The sequence below is a fragment of the Salvelinus fontinalis genome, chromosome 4 (assembly GCF_029448725.1).
Source record: "Salvelinus fontinalis isolate EN_2023a chromosome 4, ASM2944872v1, whole genome shotgun sequence".
Taxonomy (NCBI): Eukaryota; Metazoa; Chordata; class Actinopteri; order Salmoniformes; family Salmonidae; genus Salvelinus; species Salvelinus fontinalis.
Window position 1 is genome coordinate 31216518 of NC_074668.1, and position 16972 is coordinate 31233489.

The 16972-nt window shown below is 40.7% G+C and overlaps 1 protein-coding gene across 2 annotated transcripts in view; it reads right to left on the minus strand.

Moving 5' to 3' along the window:
- Window positions 1-14212, minus strand: part of dpysl2a (dihydropyrimidinase like 2a) — a 32988-nt gene extending 18776 nt beyond the window's left edge. The window contains exons 1-8 of one of the 2 annotated variants that reach the window (XM_055919645.1): window positions 13831-14212; window positions 6132-6174; window positions 5903-5991; window positions 5582-5766; window positions 5193-5357; window positions 4946-5007; window positions 3237-3317; window positions 3076-3144 (exon numbers count right to left, since the gene is read on the minus strand). In XM_055919645.1, coding sequence (XP_055775620.1) covers window positions 3076-3144; window positions 3237-3317; window positions 4946-5007; window positions 5193-5357; window positions 5582-5766; window positions 5903-5991; window positions 6132-6149 — 669 coding nt within the window. In that variant the 5' untranslated portion in view covers window positions 6150-6174; window positions 13831-14212. The remainder of the gene's footprint in view (window positions 1-3075; window positions 3145-3236; window positions 3318-4945; window positions 5008-5192; window positions 5358-5581; window positions 5767-5902; window positions 5992-6131; window positions 6175-13830) is intronic. The other variant, XM_055919644.1, reaches the window with a different exon arrangement.
- Between the last annotated feature and the right edge of the window lie 2760 nt (window positions 14213-16972).

Sequence of the window (16972 nt, forward strand, 5' to 3'; positions counted from 1 at the left end):
GTGGACAACTACAAATACCTAGGTGTCTGGTTAGACTGTAAACTCTCCTTCCAGACTCACATTAAACATCTCCAATCTAAAATTAAATCTAGAATCGGCTTCCTATTTCGCAACAAAGCATCTTTCACTCATGCTGCCAAACATATTCTCGTAAAACTGATCATCCTACCGATCCTTGACTTCGGCGATGTCATTTACAAAATAGCCTCCAAAACTCTACTCAGGAAATTGGATGTAGTCTATCACAGTGCCATCCGTTTGGTTACCAAAGCCCCATATACTACCCACCACTGCGACCTGTATGCTCTCGTTAGCTGGCCCTCGCTTCATATTCGTCACCAAACCCACTGGCTCCAGGTCATCTATAAGTCTCTGCTAGGTAAAGCCCCGCCTTATCTCAGCTCACTGGTCACCATAGCAGCACCCACCCGTAGCATGCGCTCCAGCAAGTATATTTCACTGGTCACCCCCAAAGCCATTACTCCTTTGGCTGCCTTTCCTTCCAGTTCTCTGCTGCTAATGACTGGAACGAATTGCAAAAGTCACTGAAGCTGGAGACTCATATCTCCCTCACTAACTTTAAGCATCAGCTGTCAGAGCAGCTCACAGATCATTGCACCTGTGCATAGCCCATCTGTAAATAGCCCACCCAACTACCTCATCCCCATATTTGTTTTGTTGCACCTTTGCAACCCAGTATCTCTACTTGCACATTCCTCTTCTGCACATCTATCCAGTGTTTAATTGCTAAATTTGTATTATTTTGCCACTATGGCCTATTTATTGCCTTACCTCCCTAATATTACTTAATTTGCATACACTGTATATAGACTGTTCTATTGTGTTATTGACTGTACGTTTGTTTATTCCATGTGTAACACTGTGTTGTTGTTTGTGTCGCACTGCTTTGCTTTATCTTGGCCAGGTCGCAGTTTTAAATGAGAACTTGTACTCAACTGGCCTACTTTGGTTAAATCAAGGTGAAATAAAGAAATATATATATATTTTTTAAATTACCTCACTCGCTGCTGCAGCGGGGAGAGGACCGGAGCGAAGAGGCCGGAGATCTGGCGCAAGTGATGGGTGCACACACACTCAGCCGAGCGGGCACAAACAGGGAAGTCGCTAAATCAAACAAAAGTCGCTGAGGCAGCCTTAATAAGTAGCTACATTTGTCGCTATACTCTTTTGCCAATAAAAGTCGCTGGAGGGGTCTGAAAACTCACAAAATCTCGCTGCAAAGTTGGCAACAATGGATGAGGAGATGTGAATAGGAACTATGTTACAGTCGCTCATCCAATCGTAGCAGTAGGATCAAGTTATAACCCGTCTATTTCTTGACAGAGCTGAACTGGCCAATTGAGCTGTTTCGAGTTTCGTCCTGGCAGCTGAGTTGTTTCAAGATGCGGCCCGACAGCTACATTTTTTTTTATCCCGATCACTGAAAGTGACAAATTATAGTTTCATAAACATCTGTGATCACAAATCATGACATTATGTTGGACCCGTTTGTTTTGAATGTGTTATTTTATATTCTCAAACTAACAGCAGTGCCATTATGATGTCCTTCCATACAGGCGTGACATGCTGTAGTGATGCTCCTATGAGAATGTTGTTGATCAGTAGGATAATATCAGTCCCAAATGGAAGGCTAACAGATTTTTTTGTCATCTGAAGCATCAGACTCCACCGATCAGTCAAAACAAGCTCAATAACTCAATGCATGCACACACTCCTATTGAATATGCATTCATCTGTACTGTGAGTAAGCCTATTGTATGGCATCTTGATTTACCTAGTTAATCAAGAGATTTACCTTCCAAATAAAATGATTGTCATCAACATTTTCAAATTTAATGATATAAAATATTGGCCTCCGTTACCGACAAAAATTGGTATCGGAATGAGCCCTAAAAAAAATCCACATCGCTCATTCTCTAGTGTATTCTCTCCAGCAGTGGTGAAGTGTAGGGCTATGACTATGTAGCCTTGTGACACTGTCCTTCTGGACTTTGTGCCCGTCCCTATTGTATGTTGAAATCTCATTATCTTCCTGCAGATGACAGTATTGTCATGACCTGAGGGCCTACTTGTTTTCATTCTCTCACCTGTCTTTATTATAATAATAATAAAATTTAATTTGTAAAGCGCATTTCCCATGCTTAATGCGCATGTGAAGCTTATTGGCGTTTGCTTCTGTGCGCAAATCATTTGACTGCTGCAGTTTGAGATTATTTATGAAAAGAAGCTGATACTGGCCTTTATTATTTACGGTTTATTTCTGATATTTTAGATTAATTAAATTGATTCATTTATATTATAGCGATCCTATTCCAAGAAAAACAAAAATACATTTTACAGTAGCCTATGGATTGCCTACCTAAAACATCCCTGAATACATTTAGTCATTTAAAATAGAAATGACATATCCTAATGTTAGAAAGTAGAATATAAACTAGAAATAGGCTCCTCTGGGTGGGGTAGGCTAAATAATTACAACCAAATAGACCTAAGTAAAAGAACGGTGATAAAGGACACAAAAAATGCTAGGCAGGGCAGAGCGAAATTGAAGCGGGAGAAGATACACACCATTTTAAAAATCTGCTCAAATTACGCTCTGCTCCTCGCTCAACACTCGCCCACTTACATGCTCAGGCTAAAGCAGGGCTGCTGTTGAATGCCAATCAAAAAACGGTCAATTATTAATCATATCAGTGGATGAAATCAGTGAATGAATGGCTGCAGCAACCATTACACGGTCTGACAAGCTGCATAACAAATTAGATTTAATTAGACAAAACAATCGTATTGTTTTTTACTAACTTGTTCAAACAAGATAATTAATAGAGTCTAAGTTCTTATTTTATTTTGCCAAGGGCTTCAGGGCTTCCATTTGGACCCATCTATAACATGAGATTTACATTAAAAATGTAGATGTGGTTGTAAAAAAGCAACATTCTCCTTTAATATCATATAGCCTCTTTCTTGCTTTCCATGTAAAACAACCAAAGGCACACTTCAAGTTCAAGTAGAAGACTAATTGAAGCACAGCACTTGGCCAGAGGTCATAGTTACCTCCTCCGGGCGGCTCAGCACGTGACCCTCAGGGCCAGTGATGCCCAGCTCCAGGATCTTACGCTGCTCCTGCAAACACATCAGACAACAGCTTTAGTGGCTTGGCCTGTGGAGACAGCAAACTGGGACAATGTGATAGGATTTATTAGAAGTTCTGTTACCTCGGCAATGATGTCCCCGTTCTCTGCGTGCACCTGAGCGATGGCTCCCAAGTTTCTGATGACATTGAACACCTCGTACATCTACAGGAAGAGGAAAGCATCCTTTCAACACACAGGCCAGGGAACAAGGGGCTTTAGCAATGAGGACATTTACAATGTGTTTTTTGGTGGTCCAAGGTTTAGTGGAGATCTTTGTCAGAGCAAGACATGTTGGATGAGAATGTTAAATGCATAGATTAATTAATTTACTCTACTTCTTTAGGTTGACCACATGGTTCAACTCAGAATTCACATGGCAATCAACTAGGAATTGACAGCTGCAATAGGCCACAGGAAACTGTCAGGCAATCTTTCAGCACGTGTTACAAGAGTCATCCCCAGTGGCAGTCCTAACCACTAACCAGCCTGTGCTGAGTGGGAAAACTCAATACAGTGCCATTAACAAAGCTTTCCCAGAAATACATGTGCAACGTGAGAGAGATCAATCACCCCACAGAAAGACAATCCTTTATCTAGCAGTCAGATAGCAGTAGATATTCCAGAGGAGGTGAAGAAGAATTCAATAATCTCATAATTGTTGGAGCAATGACGTGCTGTAGTCACCAAATTTGAGATATGCACGTATAAATCCATGCAAATCCCCCATTGACATCAACTACTTTTTACACGTACTAATCTCAAATTAGGTTTCAGCCTTCAAAGAGTTTATAAGCAATGGGTAACACTTTACTTGACACGCAGTGCCATAACATGGTCATAACCATTAACTAATGTCATAACAGCTGACAACCTGTCATAATATTGTCATAACCCATATATTTACACCTGTTGTGACATATATTGCATTATTTTATGGCTGGTTATGACACTTACATAAGAGTGTCAAAACCCACATTTATTCAAACTATTTTTTTCCCTGCCAAGAAGTTTCCTTTCGTTTGAAAGTTTGTTTCTTAAATCCTTTGTTGTTGTTGTAATAAATTATTTATAGTCATGTTTTATTCATCATATTTTAAATAACTTTATGACACTCATGAAGAATTATGACCATACTGTGTCACTTTACTTGGACTAAGAAAATACACTTTATTACACTGTCAAAAAGCATTATGACCTTAATAATCATACAAGCCAGATAGGCCTATCTCGTACACACCCTTATATCAGTCAAAAAGAGGGTGTCTGGTCCTGCTTCTGAAATCTGTTCCTGCATTCATCTCAGTCATCAGCAACAGAGCATTGGGGTAAGCTGCATGTCTGACATCGATGTGTGCACAATTACAATGATAATTTAATATGGTCAACAACAAAAAAATTGATATAACATAAACATACTGTTGACACAGACTATGGTGTAATGGAATGTTTTTGCTTTGTGTGGTAGGTTTTGTGGGTTTTTACACTCTTATGTAGGTGTCATAACCAGCCATAAAATAACACAATATATATCATGACAGATCTAAATATGTGTCATGACAGTGTTTCTGACCATATTATAAAAGGTTATGACATATTATGACATGGTTATGACGCTGGCTTTCAAGTAAAGTGTTACCAAGCAAGATCATACAGAATATAATTTCATGCAATGCATTTACGCAAAGTGCAATGCAATCACAACTTTAAATGCATGCACAAGCCTCCACAAATGTTGACTCCTCCATCCGTCGGCAGTAAATCATACCAATCTGAAATGCTTCAAATCGTACCTGGGAGTCGGAAAGTTGGAAAACATCCTTATAAGCCAAATAGACCAGGAAAGAGTTGACACCTAAAGATAGAAAACTTATGAGCAATAGTAGCAATAGACAAAGGGTTAGCAAAGGGAGAGGAAAGGACAGTCACAGGAAGGAAATAAACCACAAGGAGAGTCTTAGTAGAAATCATAGCTCCCCCACCCCAACTGACATGAGTGAATGGGTGACAATGGTTTGTGTAATTGTGTTAGTTGCGTACCGTGGTCCTTCACCAGGCTCTCCATCTCCTCCTGCATGCCCTTGTGCCAGTTAGTGATGTCCACATGCAGGGAGTAGTCACAGCAGGACTTGCTGTCGGCCCATTCCCTCCACTGGTTGAACGCTGCCACCAGGCTCACACCAGGTTCTGGAACCACATGATCAACTACAGACAGACAGACAGACACCATTGTCATTGAAACCACCTTAGCAGTAACATTATCGCGTTTTACAGAAGCCAGACATAATATTCAAAACCATGAGGCAACATGAATATCTGCAAAGGGTAAATTAGTAACAAATGTTTTGGCTGGTTGATATCGGTATTTCAGAATCTAGAGGTTTCTGTAAAGTGTATCATTGGGGATGAAGCATTTCATTAGTACATACCTATCATGGTGGTTCCCCCAGCCAAAGCAGCACGGGTGCCCTGGTAGAAGTCATCTGCAGACACCATGCCCCTGTCTGGCATCTGGAAGCGTGTGTGCACATCTATGCCCCCGGGCATCACCATGCGTCCATGGGCATCAATGATCTTTACCCCACCAGGAACTATCAGGTTCTCTCCAATTTGCCTGAGGAGAAGAAATGTATTAAGAGAGGGAGAGACCAGAAATGATTAAAGGCATTACAAAATAAGATACTGTTTTTCCCCATATATATATAGCCAACAAAAGTGCCAACAATGGTGCTCGAACTAATAAGACTTACTTGATGACTCCATCCTCGATATAGATGTCAGCAAAGAAAGACTGGTCATCATTTACAATCTTTCCACATTTGATAAGGAGACGATCACTCTGTGAGAAGAGACGGAATTTAATTTGTGACTTAATTGTGTCAACAGCAATGAGCACCACAACCCATTGATGATAGATTTAAAAAGCATACTTCATATTGGACAAATATGGCATGAAAGGTAAGCTAGCAAATACTCAACCCCAGCACATCCATCCATCCAGGAGAGCTTCAACAGAACCTAACTGAATAGAAGCACATCAGAGGCATACCATAAGGGACTAAAAAGTTCCACACAAGGATAGAGTCCTTAGTATGCATTTCTGTATAAAACAGCACTAGGGCTTGGCCAAGACATGGCCATTGTCTTGTCTGCCAAGAAACCCCAAACAACAATGCATTAGCAGAGCTAAATCAGAAACAAAGTAACACCCAATTGTATTCAACAATATATTTTTAAGTGTTTTATCGAAATGGAAAAATTCAAACAAAAGGACACAGGCTTATGGCCACAATTTTCTTTACTTTTGTGATCTTTCTGCAAAGTTATCTTCTTAACCAACAAGAGCTGTTTCTTTCTGTCAAACCAGTGATGCAGTTAAGGGGAATTCCGACACATACTCAGAATGTCTCTACCCTAAGTAAACAAAACATTAAGAACACCTGCTCTTTCCATGACAGACTGACAAGGTGAATCCAGGTGGAAGCTATGATCCCTTATTGATGTCACTTGTTAAATCCACTTCAATCAGTGTAGATGAAGGGGAGGAGATAGGTTAAAGAAGGATTTTTAAGCCTTGAGACAATTGAGACATGGATTGTGTATGTTTGCTGTTAATGGGGTGAATGGGCAAGACAGATTTAAGTACCTTTTGAACAGGGTATGGTAGTAAGTGCCACCGGTTTGTGTCAAGAACTGCAACGCTGCTGGGTTCACACTCAACAGTTTCCTGTGTGTATCAAGAATGGTCCACCACCCAAAGGACATCCAGCCAACTTGACAACTCTGGGAAGCATTAGAGACAACATGGGCAAGCATCCCTGTGGAATGCTTTCGACAAATTGCAGAGTCCATGCCCCAACGAATTGAGGCTGTTCTGAGGGCAAATGAGGTGCAACTCAATATTAGGAAGGTGTTCCTAATGTTTTCTATACTCAGTGTATATCATGTGAGTACAGAAAATGTACAAAAAAAGTATGCACTCAATACTGTAAGTTGCGCTGAATAAGAGCGCTTGCTAAATGACTGAAATGTAAAAATTAGTGCAAAGATTAGGCTAATGCCCAACTGAAAGGCCTTTTAAAGCAACCACTACTCAGGCAACACTTGGCTTCTCCATTTTTACTAGGCTATTGGCCATTTATTTCATATAGAATAAGGCTTTATGTGTTAAGTCATGACATATTCCACCCTGATCACAAACAGCTCAGATCTTGAGGGGTAGCCTAGTTCAGTCTGAGATACAGGGCTGTGTAGAGTAGAGCATGGCTTAATGGAAGACCAGGAGCATCCACTTAAGAGTAGGACAAATAATCCCATTTCCATCTGAGGAGAGCATCTACTGTTGGCTCGGGCTGGCCTACTTCTCATCAGCCCTTCTTCTCATCTGGCCTTCCTCGGGGACTGTGAGCTGAGTAGCTACCTTAATGAGGCCGATAGAGTTTCATCCTCTCTCCAGACCATACAGCAGTCACAAGATGTAGAGTGTAAGTATCCCCTAGCTAGCACACTGCCCTGAGTGCTTTCACAATCAGACAGTGACCTATAGCCTACAACTAATAGTTGTGGTGGTCGCACAGAAGACTGAACAGGCCTCACAAAACTGCATTCTTCCAGCATGATCTAACAGTCTATTATCTTCAAATGGGTCAGTTGACTTCAGATTAGACCACATTTCTGCACTCAACCAGAAAAAGGAAAATAACAGGCCTGAGTGCAAGGGATAAGGCAAATTGGTTCCAATATCCTGTTTCATATGTCTTTGATAAATCATGAGTGATCTTGTCTTACTTATCTTCATCTGTTCAACATCCATAGTAGAAGTAGTTGTAGTCGACCGATTATGATTTTTCAACGCCGATACCAATATCGATTATTGGAGGACCAAAAAAAGCCAATACCGATTAATCTGCCGATTTTTTTAATTTATTTGTAATAATGACAATTACAACAATCCTGAATGAACACTTATTTTAACATAATACATCAATAAAATCAATTTAGCCTCAAATAAATAATGAAACATGTTCAATTTGGTTTAAATAATGCAAAAACAAAGTGTTGGAGAAGAAAGTAAAAGTGCAATATGTGCCATGTAAAAAAAGCTAACGTTTAAGTTCCTTGCTCAGAACATGAGAACATATGAAAGCTGGTGGTTCCTTTTAACATGAGTCTTCAATATTCCCAGGTAAGTAGTTTTAGGTTGTAGTTATTATAGGAATTATAGGACTATTTCTCTCTATACCATTTGTATTTCATATACCTTTAACTATTGGATGTTCTTATAGGCACTATAGTATTGCTAGTGTAACAGTATAGCTTCCGTCCCTCTCCTCGCCCCTACCTGGGCTCGAACCAGGAACACGTCGACAACAGCCATCCTCGAAGCATTGTTACCCATCGCTCCACAAGAGCCGCGGCCCTTGCGGAGCAAGGGGAACAACTACTTCAAGGTCTCAGAGCGAGTGACGTCACCAATTGAAATGCTATTAGCGCGCACCCCGCTAACTAGCTAGCCATTTCACATCGGTTACACCAGCCTAATCTCGGGAGTTGATAGGCTTGAAGTCATAAACAGCTCAATGCTTGAAGCACAGCGAAGAACTGCTGGCAAACGCACGAAAGTGCTGTTTGAATGAATGCTTCACGAGCCTGCTGCTGCCTACCATCGCTCAGTAAGACTGCTCTATCAAATATCAAATCAGACTTAATTATAACATAATAACACACAAAAATACGAGCCTTAGGTCATTAATATGGTAAAATCTGGAAACTATCATTTTGAAAACAAAACGTTTATTCTTTCAGTGAAATACGGAACCGTTCCGTATTTTATCTAACGGGTGGCATCCCTAAGTCTAAATATTGCTGTTACATTGCACAATCTTCAATGTTATGTCATAATTATGTACAATTCTGGCAAATTTGTTAGGAATAAATGGTCTTCACACAGTTCGCAACAAGCCAGGCAGCCCAAACTGCTGCATATACCCTGACTGCTTGCATGGAACGCAAGAGAAGTGACACAATTTCAAGAAATTCATGTTAGCAGGCAATATTAACTAAATATGCAGGTTTAAAAATACACTGCTCAAAAAAATAAAAGGGAACACTTAAACAACACAATGTAACTCCAAGTCAATCACACTTCTGTGAAATCAAACTGTCCACTTAGGAAGCAACACTGATTGACAATAAATGTCACATGCTGTTGTGAAAATGGAATAGACAAAAGGTGGAAATTATAGGCAATTAGTAAGACACCCCCAAAAAAGGAATGGTTCTGCAGGTGGTGACCGCACACCACTTCTCAGTTCCTATGCTTCCTGGCTGATGTTTTGGTCACTTTTGAATGCTGGCGGTGCTTTCACTCTAGTGGTAGCATGAGACGGAGTCTACAACCCACACAAGTGGCTCAGGTAGTGCAGTTCATCCAGGATGGCACATCAATGCGAGCTGTGGCAAAAAGGTTTGTTGTGTCTGTCAGCGTAGTGTCCAGAGCATGGAGGCGCTACCAGGAGACAGGCCAGTACATCAGGAGACGTGGAGGAGGCCGTAGGAGGGCAACAACCCAGCAGCAGGACCGCTACCTCCGCCTTTGTGCAAGGAGGTGCACTGCCAGAGCCCTGCAACTCTATTGACATAGAGTTACATTGCGTTGTTTAAGTGTTCCCTTTATTTTTTTGAGCAGTGTATATACTTGTGTATTGATTTTAAAGAAAGGCATTGATGTTTATGGTTAGGTACACATTGGTGCAACGACAGTGCTTGTTTCGCGAATGCGCTTGTTAAATCAACACCCGTTTGCGAAATAGGCTGTGATTCGATGAAAAATTAACAGGCACCGCATCAATTATATGCAACACAGGACAAGCTAGATAAACTAGTAATATCATCAACCATGTGTAATTAACTAGTGATTATGTTAAGATTGATTGTTTTTTTATAAGCTAAGTTTAATGCTAGCTAGCAACTTACCTTTGCTTCTTGCTGCACTCGCATAACAGGTAGTCAGCCTGCCATGCAGTCTCCTTGTGGAGTGCAATGTAATCGGCCACAATCGGTGTCCAAAAATGCCGATTACCGATTGTTATGAAAACTTGAAATCGGCCCTAATTAATCGGCCATTCCGATTAATCGGTCGACCTCTAATCCATAGTAATATCTTTATTATAGGCCTATTAGAAAATAAGATGGAATCAGCACCTAAAACAAGGATGCAATCAATGCAACCATTCATGATAGTGGTTGATTCCACTGGGTATTCACAAGATGGAAACATTGAGTACAGAACATAATCAGTAATGTGTTATGCAATGAGATTTACACTACTATGCAAAACACTGACTTACTTAGTGGGTTTTATGTCTTGCCACTGGATCTCTTTATAAATACCTCACAAACAGAATGACTTCATGAGTCTCTGTCCCACCTAACAGCACCAGAGAAGGTTAAATGAACTAGGCCTATTTCTATACATACAGTATCCCTGAGACTGACAACCTCAATGGCAAGCATAGAATGTATTTATTTCATGGACAAGATGTTAACAATAAGCCTATGCTATAATTGTGGAAAATCGGAGAAAACTCCATGCTGTGCAAACGCTCGACACAGTGATGAATTGAGGGGGAAATTAAATGCAACTATTGCACTTAATGGCATTTATAACAGGCCACACTAATGCATTATGACTAGTCCGGTAATGAAAATCCATATTGTCACTTAACCTCTCTTGGGTAGGGGGCAGTATTTTCACATGCGGATGAAAAGCGGACCCAAAGTAAACTGCCTGTTACTTAGGCCCACTCAGGCCCAGAAGCAGAGGATATACATATAATTGGTAGATTTGGATAGAACACACTCTAACGTTTCTAAAACTGTTAAAATAATGTCTGTGAGTATAACAGAACTGATATGGCAGACTAAACCCCGAGGACAAACCATTAAAAAAAAAAAAAAAAAAATTCAGCCTACCACTGTTTCCAATGACTTTCATGTTTATTATGAGGCGAAGTCCTCCCAGATTGCAGTTCCTAGGGCTTCCACTAGATGTCAACAGTCTTTAGAAAGAGTTTCAGGCTGGCTTTTGGAAAAATGAACTAGAAGTTGTAGTTTTTATAAGTGGCTCCCATTTTGGCTGTAGTGTTTCCATGCGCGTGGATGAAAGCGCTTTCTTTGTTATTTATCTCCGGTAATGAACATACTATTCTCCGTCTTAAAATGTTATTGTTTATTTACGTATTAGGGTACCTGAGGTTTGATTATAAACGTTGTTTGACTTGTTTGGATAAGTTAATTGCTAACATTTTGGATTCATTTTGAAGGAGGGAAACCGGTGGATTATTGAATGAAGCGCGCCAGCTAAACTGAGTTATGAATATAAAGAAGGACTTCATCGAACAAAAGGACCATTTGTGATGTAACTGGGACCTTTTGGAGTGCCAACAGAAGAAGATCTTCAAAGGTAAGGCATTTATTATATCGCTATTTCTGACTTTTGTGTCGCACCTGCCTGGTTGAAAAATGTTTTTCATGTTTTTGTATGTGGGGCGCTGTCCTCAGATAATCGCATGGTGTGTTTTCACCGTAAAGCCTTTTTAAAATCTGACACAGCGGCTGGATTAACAATAAGTTAATCTTTATTTTAATGTATACTTGTATTTTCATGAATGTTAAATATTTATATTTCTGTAATTTGAATTTCGCGCTCTGCAATTTCCCCGGATGTTAAAAGAAGAAGTTAAAAGGTATCCTCCTGCCTCGTGTACAGTGAGCCCAGTAAAATGCTGAGCTGGATGGGCTCTGTGGATGGATGAGTAATCTTTGTGACACGGAAATGATTCTGTACCAAACACTCTCTTGGAAATATTTAGGCTACACCACAAACATTGGTCAATTGGTCTAGGTCAGGGATGGGCAACTTTGCTGGGGGTGGGGGCCACAAAACAATCTAAACTCAGGGGCCGCAGTGGCTCGCAGGTCTACATACCCACATCAATACCCACACATGCAGTCAGAGCCAGCCCTAACCTTTTGGGGGCCCTACGTGAAATTTTGTAAGATGTTTTAGAGTTAATTAACTGGCACGGGCCGCCAGTTGCCCATCCCTGGTCTAGGTCATTATAATAGCAGGTATATTACTACTTTCCATGGGATTGCATATCAATCACTGCTATGCAGTCTGTAGGCAAAATCTATTTTTTTATAGCACTGTTTGCTGATGAGGTGGTGCATCCAAAAGGGAACTACTGGAACAGAAAAGTAGAACAGCAGCTCAATCTGTCAATGCCATGTACATTAGCAGCATCCCATAACTTCTCTCTTTGCATTTGGTGGGCTGAGAGAGGAGTGTGCAAGTAACAGGGCCAAGGCCTAAACCCTAGGGTGCTTCAGTAACAGTGTTTCACATGGAAGATATGAGTCAGCCACACCGCAATGAGATGGTGCCACTGGTACAGTTGATGGGAAAACAGCACATTGCTCTGTCCCCATTTTAAAGCCGCAACACGCTGTCATTTGATGTCAGGTGCTTAGATAAGTCTGCTCCAGTTGTGAGAGAGAGCCGACAGCTGCCTGAAAATACCTCCCCCCATCCCAGTTTCCTTCCATGTTGCCCTTGCAGAAACAAAAGGAACAGATCTCTAGAACCATTTTATTTCAATAATTCATATATTTTTGACAGGAACGCACGCAAATGTGTGGTTTGTGCTATTTGATTAAAGACATTAAATGCCTAAATGTCATTACTACATGTAGAGTATGGCAGCATACAGACAAAAGCTAGGCCTTCACGGCAGGTAGCCTAGTGGATAGAGCGTTGGGCCAGTAACCGAAAGGTTGCTTGATCGAATCCCCAAGCTGACAAGGTAATAATCTGTAATTCTGCCCCTGAACAAGGCAGTTAACCCACTGTTCCCTGGCTGTAATTGTAAATAAGAATTTGTTCTTAACTGAATTGCCTAGTTAAATATAAAAACAGTTTACAGCAAGGATGGATTTAATCCAATGACCTACTTTTCATTAAAGGTTTTTGCCCTTTTAACTCCTAAGGTTATGACCCCCTCCCTAAATGTCATCATGGCAAATCAACCCTTTGCTGTCTAGGGTTGATAAGACGAATTGTGACAAATACATATGTATTCAATAAATGAATACATTTTCTCCAAAAAACATTGTATTATTGTTGCTGGGATTTTCCCCACATTTTAATTCATATTGTGGTATCCCCATAGTCTATAGCTACAGTATTACCAATAAGGCATTACAAGTATATTAGAATCCATCTGAATATAAGGATGGAAAATATAAAAGATTTGTCCCAATCATCCATTCTTGTTCCTGATCCTGTCGGCTAGGCTAAATCGTCTAACATGGTAGGATATGGAATGGCTAAAAAATAGCATGCACACAATAAAATGAGCGTCTTGACGATTATTCCAATGGCATGAGCGCATTAACTGGAGTTCCAATTATGACCAATTACCCTGCCTTTGTTAATTATTGCAAAGCAAGTGGTGACATTGCATTGGTATGAATGCCCCCCCCCCCCCCCCCTCCTCAGATAGCGTGATAACTACAGCTAGCACAGTCTAGCTGTTTAATCCCTACTGCTAGTTTATTCATAGGTATAGATTTTACACACAATTGTTAAATTATGAGCATTTAAAACACTACTCACTGTAATGCGTGGTATATTTTTCTTTCCCTGGTATCCGGACATCTTAGCGGCGCGTTGTCAGCGTCCTCGTTTATGGCTGTCACCTCACTGATGTTAGCTAGACCGCTAGCAATGAAAGGGATGGATGCTCGGATGCGTTGAGACCAGTCAACGCTCAGACAAAATTGTGTCTCCGGCTATCGCCTGACTAAATTCGTGAAATAGCTCAATCCGTTCCAACTAGGTTTGCTGAATGAACTTAAAAGGTTTGACAGCCTTTCCTCACGTTCCAATGCTGCGCCAAACCTGTCCAGCAGTCACCAAGCAATAAGATAAACAGTGATGAGGGCCACGGCCACCGTGCATGCGCAATGCCCCACCCTGCCTCTCCACTCACCTGCTGCAGGCCAAGTCTAGCGGATGGATGGGAGACTAGGAGTGACACTGATGCTTATTCGACTTGTCTGAAACAATGCAACTTCCTTTAATTAGAAAGGACAAGCAAAGTCCAATGACATGAGCGCATGAACTGGCGTTCCATGTTTGACCAATTACCCTGCATTTGTTTATTATAGCAGTGCAAGTGGTGACATTACATTGGTATGAATGGAATGAACTGGTAATAAACCTGAAATATGATCTTTTCTCAGAGATCAAACATTTTTCTCAAAACACACACTGCATTATAATTATCTTTTGAACAATTAATTATGACAGATACAACCCCTGTATCCCAGTCTAGACTGAGTAGGTGTGGAAATGATCCTTTCATGTATGAGTGGTGACTAATTGGAGTAATGAGGAAAAGGCCCACACACAAATATCCCTGTACCCCCTCTATTGGGGGTATAGGAACAATCTACCGTCAGGTTTAAATTTGTTACACCTTTGATTGAAACCAATGATGTGTATTTAGTAATATACATAGTGTGTGGAAGCCTTATGGATTAAATGCTGTTATGTTTCATCAAACAATACGAGTCAGGTGTGCATGTTGATTTAATGAATTCAGGGATGTATTGTGCATATTCTGTTTAATTTAATGTAATATAAATGCAATTAGATTGCTTTTAAAATGAGGAAGGAAGCCATTCATACGTATACGCATAGTCATGTGGCCAAGTAGCAGTTTGTCCATGTAGGTAGAAATTTCAGCACATAGTGCATTCAGAAAGTATTCAAACCCCTTCCCTTTTTCACATTTTTATGTTACAGCCTTATTCTAAAATGGATTCAATTATTTTCCCCCTCAAATCTACACACAATGCCCCATAATGACAGCCAAAACAGGTTTTTAGAAATGTTTGCAAATATATTGAAAAAATATATATATCTGAAATACCTTTACATAAGTATTCAGACCCTTTGCTATGAGACTCGAAATTGAGCTCAAGTGCATCCTGTTTCCATTGATCATCCATGAGATGTTTCTACAACTTGGAGTCCACCTGTAGTGAACTCAATTGATTGTACATGATTTGGAAAGGCACACACACCTGTCTATATGGAGGTCCCACAGTTGACAGTGCATGTCAGAGCAAAAACCAAGCCATGAGGTCAAAGAAATTGTCCGTAGAGCTCCGAGAGAGGATTGTGACAAGGTACAGATCTGTGGAAGAGTACCAAAAAAAAATTCTGCAGCATTGAAGGTCCTCAAGAACACTGGCCTCCATCATTCTTAAAATGGAAGAAGTTTGGAACCACCAAGACAGTTCAGAGCTGGCCGCCCGGCCAAGCTGAGCAATCAGGGGATAAGGGCCTTGGTTAGGGAGGTGACCAAAAACCCAATGGTCATTCTGACAGAGCTCCTATGTGGAGAACCTTCCAGAAGGACAACAATCTCTACAGCACTCCACCAATCAGGCCTTTATGCTAGTGGCCAGATAGAAGCCAATCAGTAAAAGGCACGATGGCCAACTTGGAGTTTGCCAAAAGACACCCAAAGGACTCCGACCATGAGAAACAAGATTATCTGGTCTGATGAAACCAAGATTGAAATCCTTGGCCTGAATGCCAAGCGTCTGGAGGAAACCTGGCACCATCCCTACAGTGAAGCATGGCGGCAGCATCATGCTGTGGGGATGTTTTTCAGCGGCAGGGACTGGGAGACCAGTCCGGATCAAGGGAAAGATGAATGGAGCAAAATACAGAGATCCTTGATGAAAGCCTGCTCCAGAGCGCTCAGGACGTCAGACTGTGCAGCGACTCTCCTCATCCAACCAGACAGAGCTGGAAAGGATCTGCAGAGAAGAATGGGAGAAACTCCCCAAATACAGGTGTGCCAAGCTTGTAGCATCATACCCAAGACTTAAGGCTGTAATTGCTGCCAAAGGTGCTTCAAAGTACTGAGTAAAGGGTCTGAATACTTATGTAAATGTGATTTGTTTGTTTTTAATAAAATGTGTAAAAAAAAATCTAAAAACCTGTTTTTGCTTTGTCATTATGGGGGTATTGTGTGTAGATTGATGAGGGGGAAACTATTTAATCAATTTTAGAATAAGGCTGTAATGTAACAAAATGTGGAAAAAGTCGAGGGGGTCTGAATATTTTCCGAATGCACTGTACCACTTCTTTCAACATCAGAACATCTGCTGTAAGCCAATCGAGATGTCTGAAATCCCCAAACCTCTCCTCTGTTGCCATGGGTTAAGAGGTATTTATCCCTCAGAGTATAATAGAAGCATGAATTAATGGGATGAACCAAGAGGGATCTGTTCCTTACAAAAGTGTTTCGGCATACACAGACAAAAACGTAAGCCTTCATTTAGAGACAGCATGCTGAGGCTAAGAGGACAGACATCTTAATACAGTACTTTTCTATTTACACAATATTTCCTCTAAACCTCAACATTAACTGCTCCGTAACTTGGTAAAAGGGGTGACTTGACAATGTTTAAATGATTCAAGTCGGAGATAACAGCAATAAACCTTGCAACAATAATCTACAACCTTTCACCGATATTCAGATCAATGCAGTGGTTAATTTGACCTTATTATTGATTTAGTGTGTCACTGTTTGAAAATATGGAGAGATGGTACTGTTACATCTACCCAGTCTCTGTCTAGGTTCAATAAACATCTGCCAATTAATGTGAAACACCTCTGCCACTGCCTATTCTTTCTACTTTTCATGCATCAAGATACAGAGTACTTGACACTAATC